Source organism: Chroicocephalus ridibundus, chromosome 7, assembly GCF_963924245.1.
Source record: "Chroicocephalus ridibundus chromosome 7, bChrRid1.1, whole genome shotgun sequence".
Lineage (NCBI taxonomy): Eukaryota > Metazoa > Chordata > Aves > Charadriiformes > Laridae > Chroicocephalus > Chroicocephalus ridibundus.
In genome coordinates, this window is record NC_086290.1 from 36800726 (window position 1) to 36828485 (window position 27760).

Consider the following 27760-nt stretch of genomic DNA (forward strand, 5'->3'; position numbering starts at 1 on the left):
TTCATTTAATGTTCCAGCTAAAGAAGACTTTCCTTTCATACTCAAAGCTCATACTGGAAAGTAACATTTGGCTAAAAAGAAGTTCAAAAATTCATGACTTCAGAATTTGCCACTGTTTTATTGCCTTTGCAAGAATTAGATTTATGCTAAATCCTTAACTTTGTACCACATATTCCATTTCTTGTTAGCTTTTATATTGATAAAGGTGGAGATGAAAAAGCTCAAATTCCACCTGCGGGAAGATTTCTCAGGTGCCAGAACATAACTGTAGCAGCTATAAAAGTTTCTGTCCTCTGAAGCCACCTCTACAATTTCTGGCAGAGGTGGCTCGCACTGGTAGAATACGAGAGAGTGTAGCGGTCAAGGTGACCTTAAAGAACTGCCGCAACTGAAATGACTCACTACCGCTGTTAAGACTAACCTGGGGGATTCTCAGAGCCGAGAGGACATACAGGTAGTAAAGCAAGTTATGCTTTCCTCCTAGCGACACCCAAGAACGCAATGCTGCCCTTCTTACAGCAGCAGCACACCACTTCAATTTCTACCATTGCTCAGGAAAAAAAATTCTCACTTAAAACCAAACTGTTTTGTCAAAATCTGAGAAAAGACACTAAACATAAAAAATTAAAGATGCAGGGAGCAGCTTCAGAGATACCTTTTTTCACTGTCTCTAATTTTGTAGTGTCTCAGTGACATGAATATTTACCTTCTTCTTCATTGGGAACCAACAGCCACTGGATCAGTGCAAATAGAAGAAGAATCACTAAACAAGCCATCCCTATTCCTCTGAATGTGGCAGCAGGACCTGTAATGAGATTTTATTTTTTTTTTTTTAAATTGAGAATCTACTGACTTAATAAAATGAGTCAGCATTATGTGCTCCTTCGGTATGTATTGTCCCATGCAGACTCTTATTAGCTTGTTTCATTACATTTTCCTCCCCCAAAACTTCAACATTAACCAAGTAATTAGATTCTCATTTGTTCATCAAGAGGCTGCACAGCATCAACCTATACTCTCACAAAGGATTCATTCATTTTACTTACGAATCAGGTTGGAGATTTGCTCACTTACTACTAAAAATATCTAGGCATAACATATTTAATCAATCTGTAATGCTAAAAGGACAAAGCCGTAAGCAACCTCCTCTGAATTCAGTGCTGACCTTGCTTTGATCAGGGGCCTGGACTAGACATCTCCTGAGGTCCCTCCCAGCCTAAGCAGTTCTATGATTCTATGATTTATACAAGTGTATTACTCTTTAAAACAGAACAATACCTTAAGCATAAATAACTTTAAAGCCGGTAGTTCAGAAAAAACAGAACTTCAATAAATAAAATAGAAGTCTTCAATACAATTTTTGCTTACCGAAGTAATTGACCAAAACCCCTCCAACCATAGCCCCGCATCCTCTGCCCAGACCCAAGTGGAGACCTTGCAGGATTCCCTGGGCTGACGTTCTCAGCTCCGGAGGCACTGCCGCGCTAAGGTACGAAATACAGGCTGCCCATATAGCCGCATGTGTGACACCTAGAGAGATGAAACACCGTGAAGAGGACAGGCTCCAGAGGGTACTGACACAACATCAGAGCAACGGCACTCATCTGTTGGAGCATGCATTAGAGAAAACCAACAAAATCCCCTCACTGACAAATGTCTGTGGAGTACAAATCAGCTTTCGGTAACGTGGTACTGGCAGCCAAGCCACAGGGAGACATGGTGACTCCTCCTGCAGAGTCTGTCAATAGCTCTTTCTCCCTCTAAGATGACCTCACGTCTCTTCTTGAGACACAGTCCCTAGGAAGACTTAAAAAAAAAAAGCGCATTGAAAATCTCTCTGCCAGACTCCTTGTCCCTTTGAGGGCCTTTGAAATATGGTCCTGATTTCATAAGCTGCAGGCAATTAAAGCATCGATGCCTCTCAGCAGTCTCCTTACAAGGACAGTCTCCTTACAAAGGTGATAAAATCCAAACAGTATCAGAGATATCCGTGTCATTTCAGAGGCAAGAATTAATCCCCTGCTGCCCTTCTCACTCCACCCCAAAATCAACCACCTCCACGCAAACTCTTTCTGAACTCAACACCAACACGCTCTGCATTTAGCACTGAATGGTCCGGAGGTGAAAAACGCGCATGCTCCTCAGGGTAGGCCAAAGATGCTGATTTTCACGCCTGCTGTTCAGAGGCAGAGTCAGCGTGCCCTGCCTCCCGCTGCAACTGCACGCTGCGTAGGCACTGCTGCACGCTGCTGCCGCCTCGCGCGCCACCCACGCCGGGGACCCGGCACAGCAGAGGCCCTCACTGCTATCAACAACCGCCCCAGCCCTCCAGCAGAGATTTGGGAAGTCTCTCGCTGGCACATGCCTTGTAGATGCAGGGTTATGAACATTTTTTCCTACTGGAGAAGAAGGACAGCTAAGGGGAAAAGACAGTGAATGACCATCAGGACGCAGAACCCCGTGCCAAGTGGAGCCCTCCTCGTCTTTGAGCACCTGCCTGGTGGTTTGGGTTTTTTTGTGGAGTGTGGAAGAACAGGACAGGAAAAGGCAGGGTTGTGGAGAAGTTGGAAAAAGAAAACAACCCACCACAGTTTTGTAGCTCATCACACGTTAAATAAGCCTGAACTATTTTGCCACCCTCAGATTGAGTGGGAATATTTTTTTCTTATTTGAGCGGTATTAAAAATAGTCATCACAGCTTACCAATGCCTATGCTCTACTGCCTCGGTTTTAAAAAAAAAAATGCTGGCACAACTGATGATTCAGTCAACATGTTCCTGTCCTCTACGCTTGACTTACTAAGGAACAGTTGGAGACTCAGTAATTACTTAGGCAGTTAGGCTGAAGACTCACGAGAACAAGAAAATACATGCTTTTGTAACACACAGAATAACTTGGGTTTTGCTTATTTGTTAAAGGATAAATGGCACTGCATGGAATTGATACAGTTCAGGTATAGACACATTAGATGTCCACAAGGCTGTACATTCACTTTCATTCAAAATCTAAATAAAAATTTCTCAAGCTTTGGGTTTGTAAAGGCCACCTTTATACATTCCAGAGGTGGCTTTGGTAATAGCACATCGCCTTGTTGAAAAATAAAAGGCTTACACTAGGATGAGTGTATTTTACCTTACCATTTACAGTTTAAGGCTTTAAAACTCAGACTTTCAATCCAAAAAGCTCAGAGTTTTAAAACTCACTGAGAATCTAGGTTTTTTTTTAAAAAAATGTAGACTCACATATGCATCGGAAATAGCAACCAAGAACCATCCCAATAACAAAGCCAGGCTAATCTAAGGTAGATAATGTGCTTTTGTTTTAGAAAGGATATTAATTAATGTAAAACATTCAGTTTTATCAGCTATTAAAGAGTAAGTCAAGTATTAAAGCCAGGCAAATCAAAAACAAATCAGAAATTATTTGAACCGTGAAGCACAATACCAGGGTATTTGTTTGAAAACAAAAGGCCCTACTTAACCAACAGGTTCTTTACTAGACGATCCAGATAGAACACAGTGTTCCCCGTTCCTCTGAAAACAAATCCATTCCTTTAAACCAGCTTATTTCACTTGCCTTTGAAGATATGGGCTTTTCTTTTTTTTTTTTTTAGTATGTGTACATTACTAATGTGATTTTTATTATTTGACTATTGAACTATTTGACTATTATTGACTATTTGAAACAGTTTTTACAACTTTTACAAGAAGTCTGGTCTGAATTACTGCTAATCACAATTCTTTTTTTCAAAAGAAGCTGTTCACAATATACGTATTGTGACATTATTTGCTAAAACCACTAACCACCATTTCACCATCTGGACTATATTTCCAACAAGTATACCAACTCCAGCTCAAAATAATAACGTTTAGCAAACAGGACAATTTACATATAAACCAAGAGCTGAGGATTTGGGGAGCCACATCTATTGGAAGAGAGATATACCCTAATTATTGCCAGTTAAAGACCCAAGCTTTTTGCTCTCTAGACGTAACTGTGCTGCTGGAGTACTAGTAGGAATCACTTCTTAGAACAGTACTTGTTTTGGAGTTTGCTGGATTACTGCCAAGTGAAAACAGCTAATTTTCAGGTTATCAATATAGTTTTGCACTTCAGAAAATAATCGGTGAGCTAGCATAGCTGTTACCAGAGAATTTGAACCATTGCTTTGGAAAAATAATTTGCAGATAACTAGCACATCAAAACTTAATCCATTAAGTGTGAAATGAACAAGATTGCTTGCGTGTTCACAGATTTATGACATATACACACGCTGTGGGCAGATTCAAAACTCTAAATTAAGAAGCAAGTTTAAATCTGCTCATTTACTCCTCTGGGAGCGCAATGATCTTAAAGAGTCCTCCCATTCCCCGTTACACCGACAGCAACAGAAACACAGCATGGGTCTTATTACAATCAATAGATGCAGTCTGCAGAGTCATCTTCCAGAAATCCCCCCATGCCCTTCAGCGCAGCACACGGGAATAATCCTTCTTGTATTACAGGAACATATTAAAAAGAAAAATAAATTCTTTTGTAAAGCCAGCTGAAAGTGTTGTTGACCTTAAAACCCCTCCATCTGATGGAACTGGAATTTACATGAAATTTAACAGCTTCCTGGAAAAAGAGTTACATACAATTACAACAAGGACTTCACCAAGGGATTTAAAAGACCTATCAACTTGATGCAGTCACGTGGTACCCACATGTTCTGCATAATCTACTTTTTTTTTGTTTTTAAATACTTCTAACCCTTACACATGCAAAGCAGCTACAACTCTTACCTCCCTCTGTCAACAAACTCATTTGAAAATAAGAGCTTCTACCTCACCAAATTTCATTAAGGTGTCACCTCTTCTCCCTGCCAAGAGATTCAGTGGACGGAAAGAAAAGGAAAGGGAAGGAAAGAAAGCAGACCGCAAAGAAACAGGATTTGGTAACTGCTGCAAAAGAAATAATGAATCAAGAAGAAACTAAAACTGCTAAGAGCGAGGAGGAGAAAAGAATAAAAAGGGGGGGGGGAAACAGTCTTCTAAAAAGACAAACGATCTTGCATTCAGCAACACTGAATGAGATTACTGGAATGTAACAAATGTAGTGGCAGTAATCAGACACACATACAGCATACCTATGGACGTTGTGGACACTAATAAACCATGTTAGATGCAGGCTAAAAAGTGCACGTAGAACACACAGAGGCTTTCAGGAGGGTGGGGGTATGTACGTGTTTGTTTTGTTTTTAAATTTCTCATTTGATGAATATAAATAACTGCAAATAGCAGCATTAACCCAAGCGTACGTGGTTCAGCAGTGGCTAGATATAAAGTCTGGCAGATAAATTTATGAGGAAGTATTATTTTGAAGGTCCTTAGTTTTTTCTTTAAATCTTGAGTACTCAAGATTATACCACACAAAAAACCCCACCAAAACAGGTCCTTCACAGCCCTGCTGTAAAAGCAAACCTACATATTAGGCAATTCATATTGGAATTTCATCAGAACAAAAACAAGATTCAAAGTAATAGAAACTTCTTTCTCAGCCATGACTATACTTCTGTGATGCCTCTGGGCACAAACTTCTGGCTGTATTGTTGAGACACAAGTTTTTTTTCTTATATTTTGAGTTGGGGTGTCTCTAAAACAGGATTACCTAGAAGATAATATCCAAAGCTTTGTATTCATCATTTGTTCCCCCTAGATGTTTAAGCAGGCAAAAATATGATACATACGCATTCTTCAGGTTCTTTGTGACATTTTCATATTTTAACACTTGGTATGAACGATGACGGTATCAATTCAATAGTTGTGGTTTGGGGTTTTTTTAATAACAAAATTCAGAAGCTTGCTGTTGTGGCAGTTTTAATACAATAGACTGTTTTTGTTAGCAGGGAGGGAAGGAGCCAGGACACAGATTTCTTTCTCCATATATGTAGACATCTACACAGTGCTCACCAATAGCACTTTGTAACTCAAGTTAAAATCTACCTTACAAAGATTTCTGTAAATACAGTAGAAAAAGTTAATGCAAATTCAAATTACGCTGCACATAGAAGAATAAAACTTCTAAGTATAACCTGTGGAAAATTTTCTAAGAAGTATTCTATAAAGCCAGAGTACTGTCTTTAACAAAGATGGTACAACTATTATTAAAGGCAGGGAAAACATTTTCTGCATTTAAATTAACCATTCTCTTGCAAGCTTACAAACACAAATACTTCAGTATTCTTCAAATACTGACGAAACAGAAAGTAAAATAGCTTACATTTTTCTTGGTTTTGAGAATTGGTACCCACTACAAAGACACGAAAAAATGTCATAAAATGTAAGTTAGAACAATTTATACTTTAACATGGCAATGAAGGTCTTGCAGTCTTTGACAGCACCACTTGAAAACAGGGCTCAAAACACTTTTCATAAACCACACCTCTGCCCTTCTAATTAAATTAGTTAAAGAGCAAGTATCTTAAAGAAGCTCTAGTAGCACAGACAAAGCTATTGAAAGAAATTCATTCCTCTTTAGCTATTAAAAAAAGAAAATTCTATAGTCTAAAGCTATTGATCAAACAGTACAGCTGAAAAACTACAAAATATTTTAACAGAGACAGAATGACCACGACTATGTTCTTTCTTTTTTTCTTTTTTTTCTTTTTTTTTCTTTTTTTTTTTTTTTACAGCATCCTGTCAGGAACTGCGATCTTTTGCATTTAACGAAGTTCACATTTACCACCAAACAGGATTTGCAGTAGGTGTGTACCCAGCTCATGCTTCTGTCTCTTTGTTTAGTTAAAGGGTGTGTTGGTCTCACACAGTTCTGGTTGAATAAACACAGAACTGTGCACAATCAAATGCAAACCCACCCTTTTGACGTCAAATGTTTCCCAAGATAAACAGTAATGTTTTATGAACCTGGACATTCTGGGATATTTGTGGTCAAAAAAAATATGAGAAATACCAGATTTTTACTTAATTACACTTCACTTGAAAACAAGATAAACATAAGCACCTGATCTTATTATACTGGAAAGGCATTACTGCACGGTCATACCTTGAAGTACTTCCATCGGAAGAACAGTCCAGGCGTTTTCCAGATACGAGATGTAAATATATCGAGCTGTATTACAGGCAAGACCAATATACAGCACTCTGAAGGAAGTAAGGAAAAGAGAAATCAGGTTAGTTTGCACTTCCGTTTTTTGGTGTGTTACAATATACCCTACCGGTTCAGAACTCCTTTGCGCGTCTACAAACAGTTTGCCAGCCTAAAGCATTTGCTCAACACAAAACACAGTCTTGCACCCAAACATGAACTCTCCTCTTGCCCACTCCAAACACATATTCAAACCGAGGCTAAAGTTAAGACTCTTTTCAAAATCCTAATGGACAAAAAAAATTCAAAGGGACAGCTGATCCATTGAGATTTTAACTCACTCTGTAGTTCCATGCCACGCTCTGTACAGGGCTGTATTTCACAGAGACCATTTCTAAGCACATTCAACATCCCTTCCAAACAATCTTCCTTTCTAATCATTCAGAGATTCATTCTTCCATTTTAATGTAAGCCTGGTGCAGCCTTACATTATTACATTAATTAATTTTACCCTAATAAATGTAAGTGTATAGTCCCAGGATCTGCAAACTGCTCAGAACTACTCTAAAAACACATCCCACAGAAGCAATATGGTTGGTAACAACATGCCTCAGGATAAAACTTAACCATCCTGTTGAAAAGCAGCAGATGCTGCATCTCAGAATGAAGAGGAAAAAAAGCCCTTATAACAGTTTTTAAACAATGAAGCAGGAAGACTATTTGTGCAGTGCTTTCCCCACTGCACATTTAACCTGATGACTTTTCCCTTCCAGTTTTCAGTTTGCTTAGCTTACCTCCAGGGTGCTTATTCATCGAGCTATCTTTCTCTTATTTTCAGATGGATATTACGAAACAAAGACTTGATTCAAAACATGTTTTTTAGCTTGAAAAAAGATGCTATTGCATGTGAAGATTTTTTCAGGAACAAGGACAACTTATTGTCCAAATATGGCTTCTTGATTGACCCCTGGTCTAAGCACAGACATTGTGAAAGGGCTTGTTATTCTTTGTGCTGCTTTTTTAGTTAGTTATTCTACAAAAGCAGACCGAGATTTAATTAAATGGTACATAGCCACTGAAAAATCTAGAATGAGATGCAGCCATAAGAACACAGCATCTTGTTAACATCTGAAGTCTCCAAATATATATACATGTTGACAGCTAAAGACCCAGGACCATAGTTTTCATCATGTCAGTGATACCAAAAACATTCAAAATTATAGAGACAGGTCTGTGCATTTCACAACAATGTGGATTCACAGAAGACAATATATTTTACTTTCGACAAGCTGGGAAACTCCTCCTCCCCCCATCACACATCAGACCAAGCTGTGTCGCTTCCAGATACGTGTAAGGTCCATGAACAGCTGGTTTAAGCTGCCTTTAGGCAATGCAAGCCCAAGCATTCATTGAAGAAAACACAGGAAGCCATGAAAAAGTTTTGTATTAAACAAGAAGGAACAAACTTGTTCCTTGTGCCACACATCATAAATTTCACCTCCCCCTTTAATTAATGCCTTCTGTTCCAAATAACTTAGTTCCTTTCACAGCCACCACTTAATGTAATCCTTATGTACAGTCACATTTCTGAAGTGTATTAGGACACGCTTGCCACAAAAGGTAAGCAAACACGCAAATTCTGCAGGCTCCTTTCTTCATTCCCCTATGAGTAAGGCTCTTGCGGATACAAAGGAACCACCTCACCATACACTTGTTTTGCCTGATCAGCAATACAGATGCACCCAGCCCTCTGTTTAGGACCGGTTCTTGCCAGCTTAATTTCACTTTTGTCTAGCAAAAATTTTGCCTGTGCCCCGAGAACACTTTTCCCCAACTCAACTGTTCCCTACCACAGCCAGACTGGAGATGTGAAGAGGCCTCCTCCTGCTTCATAGTTTTTCCATCACCACTAACACACTCGGCTACCTGCGCTTTTCTGCCATGTTACACTTGCAGAAAGATCTGGATTCAGAGTTTAAGAGCAGCAATTTAGTCAGGTTCTACCTTTTAATTTGTTAGAATATGTACAAAGTTTAAGGTAAAATAGAGTTTATGGAGATTTCTATAATTATGCTTTTGGAGGGGTCTGTCACACAACAACTTTTGTGTATTTACAGAGTCATTTCAAAAACGTGTTTATAAAAATCACTTAAGCTCTTTATCAGACCCAAATGGATAACGCAAAGAGATGTTACTTATGAAACCAACATGCAGTATCCACAGACACTCCGCGTTCAATTTACAGGTTAAACATTCAAAGCACTGAAACTATATTTATGTTAAGCTGTTTACAGCCATGACTACCAGTCTCTGCTTCCTATAAAAACTCACATGCTGGAATTGTGGTCAGACAAACACATTCAAGTTTAACCTCAAGTAGGAGGTTATTTTCAGAGATTGACATCATCTTCCTAAACTCAATGGCAGTTAGGAGTGCTTCCAGTCCCTAAAGGGGGCCTACAGGAAAGATGGGGAGGGACTCTTTAGCAGGGAGTATAAGGACAGGACAAGGGGTAACCGTTTTAAAATGAAAGAGGGGAGATTTAGATTACATATTGGAAAGAAATTCCTTACTGTGAGGGTGGTGAGACACCGGAACAGGTTGCCCAGAGAAGCTGTGGGTGCCCCATCCCTGGAGGTGTTCAAGGCCAGGCTGGATGGGGCTTTGAGCAGCCTGGTCTAGTGGGAGGTGTCCCCGCCCATGGCAGGGGGGTTGGAACACGATGATCTTTAAGGTCCTTCCAACCCAAACCATTCTATGATTCTATACCATTCAACAATGCTGTCTAAATATTTGATGGCCAGTTTTGTACACTTTTCCTTCACAATATCCTCTCAAAGAACTTCTGTTCTTTACTACACTTTCTGATTACTTATTTCTTTTTAACTCTTTAATTTACTTTTAAATGAAAATCTACTCTGTCATCTCTCAAAAGGTGGCTGGAGGAGGCAAGGCAAAAGATACCTCTCTAATATCTGCAATATTCCCTCCCTCGTAAATCCGCACAATCACAGAACAGCTTTCTAGCTGAACCACTCAGTGTCAGTACTCCAGATTCATCTAGTGACCTGCTAAAATACAATGTTAGAAACACTAGCAGCATGTGTAACACATGCACAACACGCAGTGCACCTGCATATGAACAGTAAAGGCAATGAAGTCAGAAATCAGGCATTTTAATCAGCATATGTTTAGTACGGTCTTGCTTAAAATGCTTCAACAATAATTTGAGTATTAGTTTAAAAAAGAAAACCTGTGAAAACAGAATAGGTTTCAAAATGTTGTAAGGATCTTATATGCCAACACATACAATGGTAGAAACAGAAACCTTTACAAGGCTAGAAAAGGAAAACTGAGCTTCTGTATGTCAAGGGTGTAAAGCCTGTTTTCTTGTAGTTCTGCAAATGACAGTCAATAGCATTTTTTCCTGCTACTGTGACAGCGCATGCAATTCTGGTAATCATGCCTGTCTTCAAAGAATGAGGACCGGAAGGAAAGATTGCATGATAATGTTAAAATAAATACTGCAGAAAGACTATCTACATCTAGGAGTCTAATCCCAGAAGAAAATGTGCAAATACCCTTTTCTTTTTTTTTTTTTTAAACTAATGTTATTAGTGACAGAATTCAGTGTAAGGTGAGACAACCTCAGCACTGAAGGCACCTTACCAAAGAGATGTCAAGCCTCCTTCCCTCTAACTGTGAAATACCCTGTGAAATATTCACAACTAGCTGTGGATTAAGAGGTACTTCTATCTTATTTCATACAAGACCTTACACCAGAATTCCCATAAACATGTAACTGCTTTTATGCCAAAATGGTAAACAAGGAATTTTAAGCTATTAAAAAAAATAATAGTAAAAAAAATTAATCCCAAATGCTTCTGGCTAAGACAGTTCCATGAAGGATATCTAGTTGGAGGATATTCGTTCTTGTTATTGGGAGAATGAATATCTGTACTATAAGGCAGCAGACATACACAGAACTATCAAAAAACATGAGCTATGAACTCCTATACATTCCTCTCTCAATAAAAAAAAAGTTTGCCTCCTCTTGAACAAACCATGCATTATACAAAGTTCAAAAAATACAAGACAGACAGACAACCAGGACGAAACATCTCATAAAACTGTGATGACTAAATTCAAGTAAGCATTGGATAACATTAAAATATGACTAATGTGCATTTCCCAGGTGCAGGTATAAAGAATGCTGTTTTATTGCAAATAGGAGCTAGTGTTTAAACAACTTAATCTTGATCCAATCTTGGCTTCATAGGCTTAAAAGTGCAAAGAAAAAAAAAAAAAAAGAGGAGCTAATCCTGCACATCATCTTTCTTTTTACTGGCCAATGCTCCTATCTCCTTCTATTTCATCTTATTCACAAGCCTACCATGCTTTTATTTTTTGTTCTTTCTCTAGTTGAAGTCTAAGCCTGAATTTTGTACTATAGCAAAATACATTGAAAGAGCATACCCAAGCTAGCTTTAGCTATCAAGACTGTGATCTGTTCTCACCACTCCTCCATCATCATATCCTTCCTCCAGTCTTTGCATGCAATCATGTTTTCTCATACCAATTATTGTCAAATTCAGAGATTAAAAGACTGACTCAAAGTAAAGAGATCCTCCTCTGTTTAAAGGATGAAATAAAACATCTTTTAAGCAATCTCTCAAATTACCATGCTAAGCATCTCAAACATTTTTAGTAGAGGTCAAATGAATCAAAAAAATTCATCCCAATAAAATAAAAAAAAAAAAAAGAAAAAAAGAGCAAAACCACAGAAAAGAATGCACAAAAAACCCAGTGCAGACAGCTTAAAAAACTTAACATCTCAATGACTGTATGATTATAAACAAGGCATTTGGAAAAGACATGATGCTAACAGCACACAGAGCTCTGAGCTCAGTTGCACAGGGTACCCGAGTAAATATAAAAAACCCCAAAACTTTAAGACTTCATTAACTCAGATTCCTCCCTGTCTTTCTTCCCCTGAGCTTTTTTTAAAGAGTACTGTAGGGATTTATAATATGCGAAAATTGAGTCAATTGTGAGTTTAATGGAAAACAGTGTTCATCAATATGCTGGAAGCATTTCACTTACACAAGACAAAAACGACGGGGGAAGCCCTGCGCAGCCATCTCACTTCAGCAGCTAACACACACAGTCGCAACTAAAGGAAGAGCGCAAGGAACTGAAGCGGTAAGCGACACTACCGGGCTGCAACCTCATTCTGCCAACACCCAGAGTCTGATTACGAGGGCATGTGCACAGGAGGTGCTCACCTCGCTGCTTCATCTCACCCTTCTCCCCTCGCAGCCTGCAAGTGACACCTTTCCAGGCTACTACGGGGGGGAGCAAAGAACTGCCCCACAAGGAAAAGCAGGCTGGAGGTTTCCAGAACGCTGCTACTCACAGCAAAAATATTGTACAATTAATGGTATTTATATGTCGAAGCAGACAATCCTTGAGTGGGTGGCGATTTATAAAGATCTCTAACTAAGATATCTTCTGGAACCATCTGCAAAAGGGTATGGTGCCAGGCATAATGCACATACCAACACGCAACTAAAATGCAAAGGAAGCATTTGAGAGCATTTTTAACTCCTAAAATAATAATAAACTCCATCAGGCAAGCTATGTAACTGAGCAGGACTCGGAAATTTAGAATAAAAGGATTAACTTCAATTTCACTTTGTAACACAAGGCTAGGCCTGAAATTCAACATTCTTTGTATAGCGCTCTAACAATGGCTAACATCTTACCTGATATGACCAACTAATTCAATCAATTTGTGGCTGAAGAAGTAGGCAGTCAGCTCAGACACATGACTGAGCACAGAACAAACTCCAAAGAGAGTGGTGGTGCCATTCAAGTCTTCCAAGTGCCAGTAAAGAAAGGTGAACACAAAGCCATATCCAAAGCCCATGAACCAGGCCACGAAGAGCACTGAGCCGTACTGGATGCTACACAGCAGTTTTATTAAGTCCCAAAAACTGAAAGACTGCGACTGGCTCATACTGGTAGGAGTGTTATCGGAGGATTCATTGGAGGCGCTTCTGTCCACCTGTGAGATTTCTACCTCTTTTCTCTTATTTTCATCTTGCTTGAAGTGTGCATAATGAAATCGAAACTGGGTGGCCACAATTAATGCCATTGTCATCAGAACACCAAAAACGATGAAAACTATCCTGTAGTTCTTGTACTCAGGCGCTTTACATCCTTGACCTTCAATGCTGACTTCTGTATGGGTATAGTCAATGCCAATTCCCACGGAGAGCATGGCCAGCCCCCAGCCCAGAGACCCCCACATGCGCTGCAATCCATACCGGTCCCTGTGTTTGCCAAGGTACTGCAGAGTTACGGTGTCCACAATAGTAACAGAGGAAGCACTGAAAAATTCTCCTATTATGACAACCAGCAGAATGAGTAGAAAGATGGCTTCTACCTCTTGTTGATCATAAACGAGCACAGCTTGGTCAGAAGGCGTAGGCTTTGTGGTGATGGCAGCTGGGGTGGTACTCGGAGTTGCATTCCCTGGTGAGACTGGGCTAGCAGTGGTGTTTTTCAAAATAAAATGGGTACTGTTTTCCAAGACAAACTCCACATCACTGCTCTGTGTAGGTAACAGGAATGTTATTTCAGGATTGGCTGTCCCTGTTGTTTCCAAAGTCACTGGACTGGAAGTGAGCAGGTCTCTCTTCACACGAACTTTCGGGGATGCGGTACTCACTGCGGTTAGCGGAGGAGACATTGAGGCATTTTGCGAAACTGTTGTTAAAAGGCTGCTTGCATTGGTGGGATGTGCTGGCGGAAGGCCCTTTGGTACGCATCTTAAGGTGGCTGGTCTAACAAATCCAATCCCCAGGTTAAATAAAACCCAGCATAAAAGCGAAAAGAGGAGGACGATCTTCCCTTTCTTGAAGCGGTCTGCCACCACTCCCCAGAAGGGAGCACTGCAAAACTCAATAAAGTACCTGATGCCCACTAGAAGTCCACTCTGACTGGGTGACATACCCAGCTGCTTGTAATACACAGGCAGCAAGGGGTAGAGTGAGCCATATGCAGAATAGAAGAAAAAATAAAAGACCTTTGAGATCAGAAGATCATTGTTTATTTTGACGCAGTGCTTTTCTAACCAATCTAGCTCTTCATCTGGGACAGTGGTTGTCTCCGTCGAAGGGGATTCATTTTGGGGTGGCAAGTCTTGATCCTTGGAAATGCCATTGAAAGGATCAGCAAGCACATACTTTCTCTTCTGTTCTTCTTCATCATCGGTTAAAATGGCAACCTTATCATCAGCTGCCATGGTTTACCACAAGCATCCAATATCTGATGCGCTCTCAAGGAACTGTGGCTACCCTGCAAACAAATAAAACATAACATGGTTAAGGCACCACACAGGAACAGACCTGCAATGCCAGTCACTGAGGACAAAGACAACTTCTTTTTGTAAGTGACCTTCCTGAGCAATACATGCAATATCAGAGCAGGGAAGACCATTTGTCTAGACTAACTAGTGGTACATGGTAGTATCAATAAAAATGTGTTTTATGACCAATCCTGTGAAGTTCTCCCAACAGCACCTTTAATATTTCGCAATAAAACATCTTTCATGTTTAGGACAGAGAATAATTTATATAGTCAAAGTTACTGTGGCAATTAAGTGCTAGCATTTGCAAGTCTCTTCTTTCAAGTTGTCTTTTCTCCCCCAAGGCTAACTGCTTTATTTCCAGTATTCCCTACTATACCAAAGGATAGCCATGATTTCATAATTTAATAATGCAGCCACATATATATCCAGGGTTTTTTAATTATCAAAACAAATTATCGTCTGAAGCCTCATAACGGCCTTCAAAAGGTTCATCAATCTCCTCTTGAAATGTAATTTTGTAAGTACTTGACAACCACAGCAGAAATTGGTGGGAGACTTGAGTTTCTAGGCTTAATGGGAAGAGAGGTGGGGATTAGGATGGGGCTACAAGATTAAAACGAGGGACCCTCAAACTTAGGATAACGACCTCAAAGGCATCAAAGACCTGGGAGCAAAGCAACACAAGGACAGAAAATAAGTATAGGCCCTACAACGATCTCTTCAAGTCAAATTCTGAAATTGAAGAAAGGTGGATCAGGAGATAACTGTACTGCAGTTCCCCACGCTTATCCTTTCCAGACGTAAGAGACTGCAAAACTCACAAGCACAGTAAAAAATAAATTCACCACTACTTAGACTTTGATTTGACCAACCAGCTTGCACATCAAAAAACAACAAACCATTATAATAAATTAGGCTAGGTAATAGAAGCTTTCCTTTCAAGGAACAAAAACAAAACAAAATAAAAAGCTCTTCCAGCAGGCTACCAGCTCAAAATCATTACATTAGGCAACTATTTTTGCTATATTAATATCTGTAAATTTAAGCTAGGAAGATTAGCTCATGTTCATTCTGAGGAAGTGGAACATTTAATATATTTTGGTTTTGTCATCCCTTTGCTGTTTGGATTAGTGTTACTATCACACAGGAATCCTTTCAAGAACCAATATTTGAAAAGAGCATTTAATTCCAGAAGAACCTGAAACTTCTCCAAGAGCATTCAATTTATGATCAGGAATATCTTCCCTAGGAATCTGAAGTATTTTTTTGCAGGTCTGCACTTTTTCCCACTAGCAGAGCTCCAATGAAATCGCAGTCTTTCAAAACTCAACTGAAAGCACAGTATCTTCCCCTTGAAATTAGTCACACATTGGTGTATCCAGTGCCTTTAAATTATTTAATTATAATTCAGAATTTATTTAAATACTGACAACGGATTTGCAAATGGATGCAAGGTTAGTAATAGCAAAGTGACTCTAACATTCACAAGTATGATAAACTAATTGTTTCTTACTGATGCAACACGCGCATAACAGCAGACAGAACATGCCATGGATACTTCTAAAAACAACAGTCCATTACAATAATCTAAACCTTACGAAGTTCAGTGACAGACAAGTCTAAAAATACCATTGTTAAAATCCCAAACACTCATGAGGTTTGCGTGTGTTTTTCACTTTTAAATGTCATTTCTATGGGATACTATCTATGAAGATCTCTGGTTTCACTTAGGGAGAAAAGGTTGCATAAAAATCTAGGAACCTTAAATATTCATGCATTCAAGGTCAGAAGTTAATCAAAATGATGCTAGCACATACACATAGACTGCTTTTTTCTCCAGTTTCTTCAGAGACAATCTGATTTAATAACAAAAAAGTATTTCAAGCATCAAAAGATTAGAAAAAGTCCTAATTAAGTTAGAACAGTCAAATGTGAAAACACATTTTCTTTCTCTTACCTGCTACCATCAAAAGCCACGTGAACCAAAACGCAGCAGCTGTCTAGTTAGCTCCCGCAATTTTTGGTTCAGGCAGCCACTTCCACCTGACAGTTGGAAGGACTGTGGTTTTTTTGCTCATATATTTGCTCATTTTTGGCTTCTATATCCATCAAACAACTCCTTCTAATGAGTAAATTAGATCAGTCATCATCTGTGCTTTTATTTCCTTTATGCTTCGCCTTGCTTTGACAACAAAGACTCCAGAACTTTTGCAGGGCCCCACTTATGTCAAGGTGACGTAACTGAGGTTTCAGTGTTATTCCTACCAAAACCAGTATATGCTCAACTATTTACAGCAACTTGCTTACTAGCTGTACCACAGCTTTACAGCATTTAATTTTGAAGAATGAATTTCCTCCCCTTTCCCCATGACATGACAAGATAGAACTCACATTTCAACCAACTGCATATTAGGACAACTTCTTTGCAAGCATGAATTGAAATTATCCCAATTTAAACAACACAGTCATATTCCTTATCCCTACATATGAGCTCTGAACCATCTGATTTCATATAAAGTATACTGAGGGCTTTCAGAGCAATTAGCATCCGATGTTTTTTAATTCAGTTTCTTTTTCTATTGGAATGGGACTTCAATTCTGTGTGTTGTATGAATAGTGTGTATATTAAAAATTGTTCTACTGCTAGTCTTTAAACACTTCAGTTGCTGCATCTTCTTTACCCCTCCGTAACTTCTATCTGCCCTAGCATCCATCTTCTTCTAACCTGTTGTGTGCAACGATTAATCCAAAAAGAGCTACTCCTCGTATTTTGACTAGATCATCTTGGGTAAGAATCCTCTGAAAAGAGTATTTCGTAATAATTTCAGTAAATATTTTCCTACCCTAGGAGTGTTTCATTGAATATTATTAATAACACATAATATACTCTTCAGAAATATAACAGCATCAAGACTGGTGGGAGCCATATGGCATTCTTTAATGTTTTGATCACTAGCTTGTTTAGGAGTTAAGTTTTTGAAAGTGATTTTATTTAGCAATTTTTTAAATTCTAAAAATAAATGACTGAAAATGAGAAAACCAACAAAGCGGCATTGTTACTGAAAAAAATCTACAAAAAATTTAATAATCTACAGGGCTTTCCTTCTACTGGCAAAGAACCTGTGCCAGTCAGGGACTGAATGTGCAGCAACTCAAACAGATGGAAAAACAACACGCTTTTAAGTGAGAAGAAACTAGTTATCTACTGGTTATTTTAACCATAGCCTTAAAATACTGCATCTTCACTTTGCAAAAACTTCTTCTGATCCACAAGACAGCAGGAGGATAGAAGACAGCACTACCAGCAAGTTTAAAATGAACAGCAGAGAATAGGAGTGGGGAAGTTCAGAGAGTAAACAGGATAGATTTCACCATGAATATAAATTTTAACTCATTTGAGGCAGAACAGAGGAAGAAGTTTTGGTAGAGGCCTGTTGAATGTCATCAGTTCATGTGAGACCATAGAGGCTGCATAGTGGTAATATCACTCCGAAAAACGGGATTAACAGCTTTGAAGCTATCTTTCCCAAACTTAGCTAAGTGGCACAAACAGAAAACAAAGCCCCAACACGCAAATTGAAACTTCTGCAAAGATCCTGAGAAAGCCCCGCCAAGCAAGCAGACAGCACAGCAGACGTACGTCACAAGAAAGCACCTTGGTCCTCCGACAGACAAACAAGTTTTTGTCTTCCCACAGGTTTATGTTTCCAAACCACGACAGAACTCAGAACAGGGAACCAAGTCTTTGTTCCCTCACCATCCCATCACCCCTGATGTGACTACAAGGGAAAAGACTTCACTAAAATCCAAACTGCTCACTTTCCCCCCAAACCGTGATCCTACCGTACTGGCCCAAGTCCCTTGCTCGCAGCTGCACAGGAAGGTTGTGGCCAACCCGGCTTTCTCAGACCAGGGATTATTCTGCAAGATCACTCGGCCTCTGAGCCTGTTGATGAGCAAGCGCGTGTGCTTCTTTTTAGATATAAAGAACATACTTGTTAACCACAAGACTATTCTTCCTTCCAGCTTTGCACAGATAGGGTTTTTTTTAATGTAAGTACCAGAGTCTATTACTTTTTCTAAGTTTCCTGATACAGATTGCTGCCGCCTGGTTTATATGTATTTCTCTAGCAAGTCAAAATCCACTTTCAAACCCTTACATCTATGACACATCTTTCATCCTGCCATCTTCCGCAAACAGCTACAGCACATTTCCTGCAGACTTGTACCTTTGGGCAGCTATCTGAGGAACAGAGGAAAAACCATTTGTCCCAAGGAGTTCAGTGATGACAACGTGATGCCCATTTTAATGGCTGTAATGAGGCTCTTTGGCAGGTAGCTGGAAAGAGGCGAATATGGGTATTCTACATTTAGTTAAGTATCTTCTTGGCATTCTTGCCTTTTTTATTTCTTAAATCGATCCTTATTTACTCTGGCTCTCCTAATAATTAAGAGGATTTCAAGATCAGAAAGGATAAAAAGCCAATCTATTCAAGACAACCTAACATTACAAGAAGTTCCCTATAAAAAAAGGAAAATGATAATAAGGAAAATAATAATACAGTATACTAAAACCCCAGCTCTCCCTTTGGAGTCACTCTTCCCACAATCTTGAAAAAAAAAAACCCCAAAACACACGCTTTGCACTGTATCTGAGGAAAAAAAAACAACAAACCAATCAACAGATCAGACTGAGGCAGCAAATCCCTAAACCTCTCAGGGAAAATACCATGGCACTTACAGCACAAGGCATTAAAACTTCACTTGCAGACCAACAACATTAGATTTGGGGTGAAGGAGTACTGTTGTTTTTAAAGAAAGTTTAATTCACCTTAAATATTCCATTCGCTAGGCTTTGAGAATTAAAGTATAATTAAGACTCACACAGCAGAGCCTCAAAATCAGGGGCGGGATGTATACTGAAAGTAAAAAACAAAACAAAACAAAACAAAACAAACAAAAAACAAACAAAAAACCCCCCAAAAACCCAACAAACCCAGGACAGTTCATCAGAAGACAGTACAGATGATCTAGGGTAGCCTAACCCATTAAATACCTACCAAAATCACTGTAGAAGATTCATATGTATACAATCTCAGAAAACATACTCTAAGAGTAGAATTGCGAAACAGGAATCAGTAATTAATCTCTCAAGCAACATGGAGCCATAAGAACAGAGCAGACTAGCTTGCTCTTTGCATTGTGTCAATAAATCAAAGCCAGCCAACATGGCATCACATCTTATTTTACCCCTTTCCGAATTTCACTGACTAGCAAACTGACTTTGCAGCAAACACATGAAATTCCACACGAAGTTTTCATACAAACATTCTTAAATTTGCTAACAGAAAACATGTTTCATGAATAACCCTTTTTTTTAAGTCACTAATAATAGTTTCATTCAGAAAAGGTCTGTCCTAGAGAAATAAACTTAAAAACCATCCACCTTCCAAATAAAGCTCACCTCACTCATCCCCCGGCTGGTGAAACTGCCACAAGGAGTGCACCCATCATATCGCCCATGCACACCATCTCCTCCTCAGCCCGACTTCTCCCATTGATCTAAACTACAAAACCTTTGGATCAAAGACTTTCTGCTACAGTATCTGTGCAGCAGCTCTCCAAATTAAGCCCTGCATCCAGCAGGCCTACAAGGCATCACTGTAATCAACATGAATAAATAGACCACGTTTTCCATTTCTAAGCAAAGTTCACCCCTAAGGAACAGCCTGGTGCTGTCGCCTGCGTCCATGCCAAAAAGGAGGAGAATGTTATGCAAACAACTTACATCATGACAGGGGAGTGTGCAGACTTCATTTACTCCTGCATCACGTTCCCAAACCTCTCCCAGGTTGGCCAGCCTCCAGGTGGAGACCATGGAGGGGCTGTCCCCTGCCCAGCCACACGGACCAACTGGCACAGACTGACCCACCGGCCCCACACCACCATCCCCTGCTCTCTAAAGGTAAGCAGTCCTCCTGCGAGGCCCCAGCAGGGACACCTTACTCAGAGTTCATAAAATCAGGAACAAATCACATTTAGTGAATTAACTTGGTGCTGGGAAACATATTTGTTTCAAGTCTGCAGCAAGACATTAGTATTATAACATTAACCACCATAATTAGGGTTTCCACAAAGTGGAACCACTTTGTTCTAAAACACTTAACTCTTAAAATTGCTTTATTTTGTGTTGCTTGGCATGCACTTACTTAGCGTGTTGGTCTATAGGTTTTTCTGCTTCATTCAAATATGCATACTAAACCCCACATACTTTGACACATTTAGTCAATTAGATTGAGAGACTACAGCATGTCTGCAGTATGTCAAGATCAGGTTTCTAATAGGTTTAATGCACTTTATAATAGGTCTGAAGTTGCAAAATTGATACAATAGTGTTACTATTAACATTAAAGACGACAAGAACACTATCAGATCCTCATCTGTTGAAGAAAAAACATTAGACTCACATCTTAAGACTCCTGCTTTCCAATCATGTTTTCCATTTAATATGTGCAAATTAAAAAGTCGTAGCAGACTATTTTTAATCAGTTTTAGTCAGTATTAGACTTCAATTCTTTAAGCAGTTTTTTATTTACCAACTACATAACTACACTGCCAAGGTTTACACTTCATTAATGAGGGTAAATAACAAGCATGCCTTCAACCACGGGCCAGGCAAGTGCCCAGAGTGAGAGCCGCAGTACTCCGCAAGCACATCTGGAGCAGCTCTGGAGCACCGGGGAGGGACGCAGGCACCCAGCCGCCCCACCAAGCCCGGCAGCAGCAGGAGCCGTGGTCTGCTTCAAAACATAGAGGCCTGACAGGCAATTCCCAGCTTTAGGGACCAGCCATCGCCACTGTGGCCGGATCATGTCAGCAGGTCACACTCTCCCATGCTGCTGTATAAACTCAGGCCCATTAGGCTGTAGCTGAAGATTACAATGAATTTTAGGTTGTATTTAAACCGTACCCTAGCACCAGCCACATCAGTGACCAACCACAGCTTCCTCATATTAGCTCCTCAGATGATTAGCTTTTGCTCTAATATTCTCACTCCACTTGTTTGGTGGGGTTTTTTTTAACCTGCTTAGGATTTTTACAGAGTTTATGACCACTATCACAAACCATCCTTAAAAGAGAACTGCTCTCTTTTTCCTTATTCCCCAGTGGGTCTTTGGAGAATATAAACAAAATAAATGTTGCCTTTGTCCACTATGTATACCCAGGGAAACAAATACAAAAAAATAACCAAGCTAGAGAACAAGCATTTTGCAATCTTTTTCCTTGGACATTACTAAATACAGTGGACAATGAGACCCTATATATCTTAGTAACATCATAATGCTTTGGGGGAGCTTTTACTGAAATACTTCAGCTTTATGTTCAGACAACCACTCTCCTCTCCCCTAAACTTCAAGTTTATTGCTCTTCAACACCACATTTTTCATTAACACAACATTTAAAACGAGTTTGCGGTTAAAACTTCAGAGCTGATGACCAAACATGGGTTTTAAACTCCATCCAACAGGATATAACAGGCATACATAACACCTATGGTACCTCTAGCACCAATTTCTTAAACAAGCATCTATTCTTATGCTTGTTTTAACAAACACAGGAGTAACTGACAACCTGCTTACTAAAAATCATCGTATTTTAAGGATTTAAGGGTTCAGAAGCCAAGTGACAGCCGCAAGTAACACCACGCCTGGATGCTGGCAGCAGGGATGGGGCTGCTCCCAGGGGACACGGCCCAGCCTGCGGGCACCTCTGGGGACCCCGACACCATCGTGGTCGGGCAGGAGGGCACGGGGTGGTTTGGCCTTGGATGGGTCGGTCGCACCTACAGTGGTTACGCTTCAGGCACATGGCTGGGATCCTGGAGACACGGCCAGCATCCTAACCAGGTCACCGCTTAGCCACAGTTAACACCAGCGGACCTCAGCGAGCACACGGGACCAGCCGGCTCAGCTGAGGAGCAGCTGACGGGCTCCGGCGCGGCGCAGGCAGGAAACGCCTCCGAGAAGGAAGAGCAGAACAGAGCAGCCACCGAGGAGGCAAGGGAAGGGCTGAGGCAAGGGCCCAACGGCAGCAACCCGGGCGGCTGCGGGGACAAGGCCCGTCGCCCCCGCTGGGGAGGGAGCTGGAGCCGGTACCGGCTCAGAGATTGGGAACGGACCGGCCTCACCGGCAGCCGCGAGGTGCGCCACAGCCGGCCCGCCGGCCGCCTCGCCCGCCGGCCTCCCCGCGGGGCCGCAGCGATCCCCGGGTCGGTGCCCGCCGGCCCGCGGCCGGGCCCGCCGGGTGCCGGCGCCCCACGGAGCGCGGTGAGGGGAGGCGGCGGCGGCACCCAGCCGTGCGGCCTGCCGCGGGCCTGGCTGCCGGCCCGGCCCCCCGCGCACCGCGGGGCCGCGCTGACTCACCTCGCCCGGGGGCGGCTCCGGGGGGGCGCTCAGCCGGGAGCATCGCAGCCCCCTCCCGCCACCGCCTCCTGCCGCCGCGGCTGCTGCGGGCGGCGGCTCCGCGCACCCTCGCCCGCCCCCCCCCGGCCGGGCCGCGCCGCGCCGCCGCCGCGGGGAGGGACGGAGCCGCCCCACGCCGCGGGGGGAGCCAAGCACCCGCTCGCCCGGCGCCGCCTCCGCGCCCCCCGCCCCCCCCGGGCCCGTCCGAAGCCCAGCCGGCGACCAGAGGGCATCCGGGGCCAGGGGCCGGGCGTCTGGTTTCTAATAGCGTCTGCGGAGCGTTCGTGGACCCTAAAGCGCCCAATAACTCCGTGTGCGCAGCGGTTCCCACTCCGCGGAAGTTCCCAACGCGTACGGCAGCGTAAAGAATTAAATTATTACCTGTAGTGCCTTCTGCAGCCGCTGGCATCAGCCCTTCAGTAACGCAGTTTCCTAGAATTATATACAAATAAAATTACGTAAATGCTTAAAACATCATCATCATAACACACACACCCCCCCCGCTGCAGTAATTACGAAGGCAGATGAGCCGGGGCAGGGAGGGTGACTGCCCCGGCAACAGCCGAGCCGTGCGGCGCGGCCGAAAGGCCCGCGGTGTCAAGCTCAGGAAGGGGAACGCTGAGGACAGAAAGCGAAAGGCCGGCTGAGATGTGGGGTGTTTACCGGCCCTCAGCTCAACGGGATATCGTGAAGTTGTTTGAGGATCGATCCCGGGCGCTGCAGCCATGGTGTGCTGTGCCCGAGCTCCGAGGGGCCGCGGTCCAGGCAGAGTCAACAAAGCGCGGGGGCTCCTCCGGCCATCCCTCCCGGCAGCACGGCGCCGGCGCTTTCTGCCCAGGGCAGTGACCAGACCGCAGGCCACGCTCACTGGCATACCACAGACCAAATGCGTCTTCTTATCTGCACCTCCCTCTTCTCAGGGAGGATCCCCCTTTCCTCAAGGAAAAATAAATTATTGCATTATTTTGCCCAAGGTAAGAAATGGAGAGGAAACTACAGGTTTGCACAACAGAGGCAGATGGAGAGGAATGGGAGCACCACGGGTGTTTGACCCATTTAGTTTAAGTCCTCACCAAAGTGGAAGGGACAGCTGTCCCCATGGAAGGCAGTGCTCTCCCAAGGTCGTTCCCCTGCCACGCTAAAGTCCTGATGGAGTGCCATCTTTGTGGATACAAAGGCCATCAATAACACCATCCAATTAAAAGCTTGTCTACCCTGTCCTGGTTTGAGGTACTACCCCTATAGCAAAGGCCTCTCCTGAAGGAGGCTGGAGACAAAAACTGACTTTTGTAGAGGAGATGACCTGGGGCAGGAGGAAGCTTGTCTATCATCTGTCTCTGGAAGGATTTTCAAAACTCTTAATCTTTGAAAATCTCCCCCATGGCTAATTAACCACAGAGAGAAACCATGTCTGACGAGACCAGGAGCGCGGGCCTCCTGTAATCTTGCAGAATTCAGACAGACAACTATCGGCTCATACAGTGGGGTTTTATTACAAAATATTACTGTAATAAACCAGATGTCATCTCCAACCAAAATTATTTCATCTTGATGGAGACTTTTTGGCAAATTACTACAAATGCTTTTAGGGAGAACATGTATTTCAAATCATTTCCAGTCATCGTTTGTGAACTGAAATGGGAAAGCTGATCTGTGTAGTCGCAGACTACATTTACTGGAGCCATAAAAGCCATCTTTCCCTAAACTCTGATAACCCGACATTGCAAACACAGGGACACCCCACCCCACCCCACCCCCCAAACTACACACTAAGAATGTGACCATCTTCTGCATTTTTGCTTGTATAACCTTGTCTTGGAGGAGTAATATCCTGATCATCCCCCTTCCTTCTACTCGGTTTCTGAAACGCCAGGGCTATTTGCTTAAAAAAAGTTACTCTCTGGATGCATTTCTTTGCAGGGTGTGGCATCACCTGGTACGTGAATAGGGCGTTACGTCTGATGACCAGAATATAGAATGGGACTAATACAGAGTCATTTACAATGTTTTCTTCATAAATATATATATACACACATTAAACTATATAAGCCAAATAAATGGTTTCTTACTGAGTTTAAAAGCTGAATCTGGTACTGACTGAGTTTGGTGGCCGAGCTCAGACTGGGGCCTCCATTCGGTGAGCATCGTAAGGTACGCGTTGCGAAAAGCCTTAGCATCAAACAGTATTATTTCCAATCTGACAAGCTACTCCAGCATGAGCGGAACAGAACATAATAGAGCTCTGCATGGTTATTTCTTTCAGTGAGGCTCTGTGTAAAGATCTGGATTATAGCCTGTTAGAAATTATTACATTTGCTCAGAGAGTTCTTTCTCTGTTCTTTCAGCTATGAAAATGAGGATTAGCAAAAATGGAGAAACTGCTGCACTGCACACAAACTGTCCTCGTGTACTTTTGTCACAAAGGGCTGTGTATTTCTAGCCAAAGCAGTGTTCAGAGAAAAGGAAATGCAGTCGTAAGCCACTTAAAGTTTCCTATTAAAACACTTGCTACTATAAAACATTAAAGAAAATAAAAAGCTGAGGCACGTGCAAAATCCATTGAAATTAATTGAAAGATCTCTTTTTTCAAAGACCTCTGGATCAAGGTCCTAATCACAGTAAAATGTGATACATGGAGAAACTACCAATCAACAATCTTTTTCTCTTAGCTAATAGATAGAGTGATACTAATAAATATGTACCTGAGCACTGGATATTAGAATATTCAGAAATAATACTTTATAAAATAAATATAATTCGTACATATACTTGCCATATAATAAACTCTGTACTATAAACCCACACCTGGGTTAAACTTGCCCATGAAACAGAAAGCATGCCTGTGGATTTTGGGCTTTTGGTTCAATGCATACGTTACTTCATAAAGACTTCAATTTATGTGTGCTATACAACTTTACCATATATCATGGTGAGAATACTTGCCAAAAATAGTCAAAAATGCCTCACTGCTTACAAACCAACCAGTCACATTTAATGTCTGAAAGAAAGCCCCAAATAAACTGAAAAATTACATCAAAGTAGTCACCTTTTAAAAGTAAAATAAACAAAATTACATACAAATAACTTCTGGAACTGCACATTGCTAATGGTAGTAGATTTTGCTTGAAAAGGACTCAGTGGTGTCAGCCGATTCAATGACTTGTTACTCAGGTTAGAGGAAAAATAAAGCAAATATAGCGTAGAACACAAAACTTCCATGGAAAAACATCTGGTATGTTATACGTATGATATATGCATTTGTGTTTCTGATATTTTCCAGTAATGGCAAAGGTAAAGTATCTGAGCCCCATCTTATGGAGATGGTTTCTAGGAGCTTAAATTTTAATGTATAGAAAAACTTCTTGGTTTCTTTCATAAGCTAGAGCTATACTTTGAAATCAAGAATTTCTGGTTGACACAAAATATTCCGCTGTCCATTAGCAGCTTTTAACTCTGAGCCACAAAGAAAAAAAAAAAAAAAAAGATGAAAAAATCATTTACATCAGTCAGATTAGAAAGATAAATCAAAGCTGAGATTTGTGCTGCTGGAACTTGCTCCAGAGCACAGTGAAGACAACAGAAAAGCTTTCATTTCCATCAGACCTTTGATATATTTTGCATAACATGAACAAAACTACTTTTTCAGTCAGTCCTTTGCTAGGAAAGGCACTGCATGAAGGCAACTATGGCGTTCGTTTCTTCCTCTTTAGGAAGTTCTTCATAACACGCCAGTTTGTGCATACCCCAGTGTAAATCTGGGAAGAAGTTAAGTCATTATGAGGAACAAAGCGGCTTTTCCCTGCTGTTTCAAAGACTAAAAGCAACTATATTACCAGTAAGAGAAAAATCCCAGAGGAACTGAGAAATAGTCATCCAGTGAATCAGCAAATCATACACAGCTGCAAGCAATGTTAATGGTAAGCGAGGAGAGCATATTCACAGCCGGTAAGACAGCGTTGCAGTGGTCTCTCTGGTTTGGCAGGAAGCATAGGATTCCCTTCCTCTGATTTTCAGTCTAACACTTTTAGAAGCATTACATTAATTAGCAAAGAAAAGGCAAAGCAATGCGCAAAAGCAAATAGTAGTTACAAAAACTGTGTTTACTGTGACTGTGTTTACTGTGTGCGTATATCCATACTTTTTCCTACTGGATAGGCCTTTTTTTTTTTTCCTCCCTCAAAATGAGATTTGTGTTTGCATGGTATCTGCTTATGCAGTGGTCAACCTTTCCTCACCCCACGAAACTTTGAACCTACTGGCAGGTATAAAATCTGATGTGCAATGACAGTCTCACGAATATTAAATTTCTAGAAGGTTGTGTGAACATCGGTGGCTGGCGAAGGAAAGAAAGGCAAGACAGTGCCCTCCGTGGGAGGAAAGCCCACAGCGTGAATGCCATAGCGGGCTCCCATTCAGCCGGTGAATCACTGTTTGTGCCTGAGCAGCAGTGAAGTTACCCTGTGAAGAACTGGGAGTCAGGTGAGGGAACAGAGGAAGGAACTGGAGGAAAGGGAGAAGGGACAGTTGAGGCTTTTAAAGTGGTGGAATCAAGTGTAACACACAAACCCATAGGAAACCAAGCTTCATTAGTTTTGCTGTCCACAGAGCTAACTCTTTACGTTGGGCTGCTGCTAACGTTGATGCCGTTGAGTATGTGCAAAAACGTGATGACTTTGATCCTGTCATAAGATCCACTGCTACAGATTGGAGAGTGTGCAAAGCCCCGCTGACTCTGTAGTCCAGGCAGGAACTAGAGACAATTTATGCAATTTAGCCCCTGAACTTGCAGTGAATTCTGCATTGGCCTGTCTTCATGGAGGGAGGGAAGCGTAACTG

General features: G+C 41.5%; 1 protein-coding gene across 4 annotated transcripts in view; it reads right to left on the bottom strand.

The window, feature by feature from the left end:
• Window positions 1-23755, bottom strand: part of MFSD6 (major facilitator superfamily domain containing 6) — a 30764-nt gene extending 7009 nt beyond the window's left edge. For 3 of the 4 annotated variants that reach the window (XM_063341291.1, XM_063341295.1, XM_063341294.1), the window contains exons 1-5: window positions 22886-23044; window positions 12853-14449; window positions 7045-7142; window positions 1369-1530; window positions 707-805 (exon numbers count right to left, since the gene is read on the bottom strand). In XM_063341291.1, the coding sequence (XP_063197361.1) occupies window positions 707-805; window positions 1369-1530; window positions 7045-7142; window positions 12853-14396 (1903 nt within the window). In that variant the 5' untranslated portion in view covers window positions 14397-14449; window positions 22886-23044. Of the gene's footprint in view, window positions 1-706; window positions 806-1368; window positions 1531-7044; window positions 7143-12852; window positions 14450-22885; window positions 23045-23305; window positions 23357-23587 lie in introns of those variants that run through there. The other variant, XM_063341292.1, reaches the window with a different exon arrangement.
• Window positions 23756-27760: the final 4005 nt, after the last annotated feature.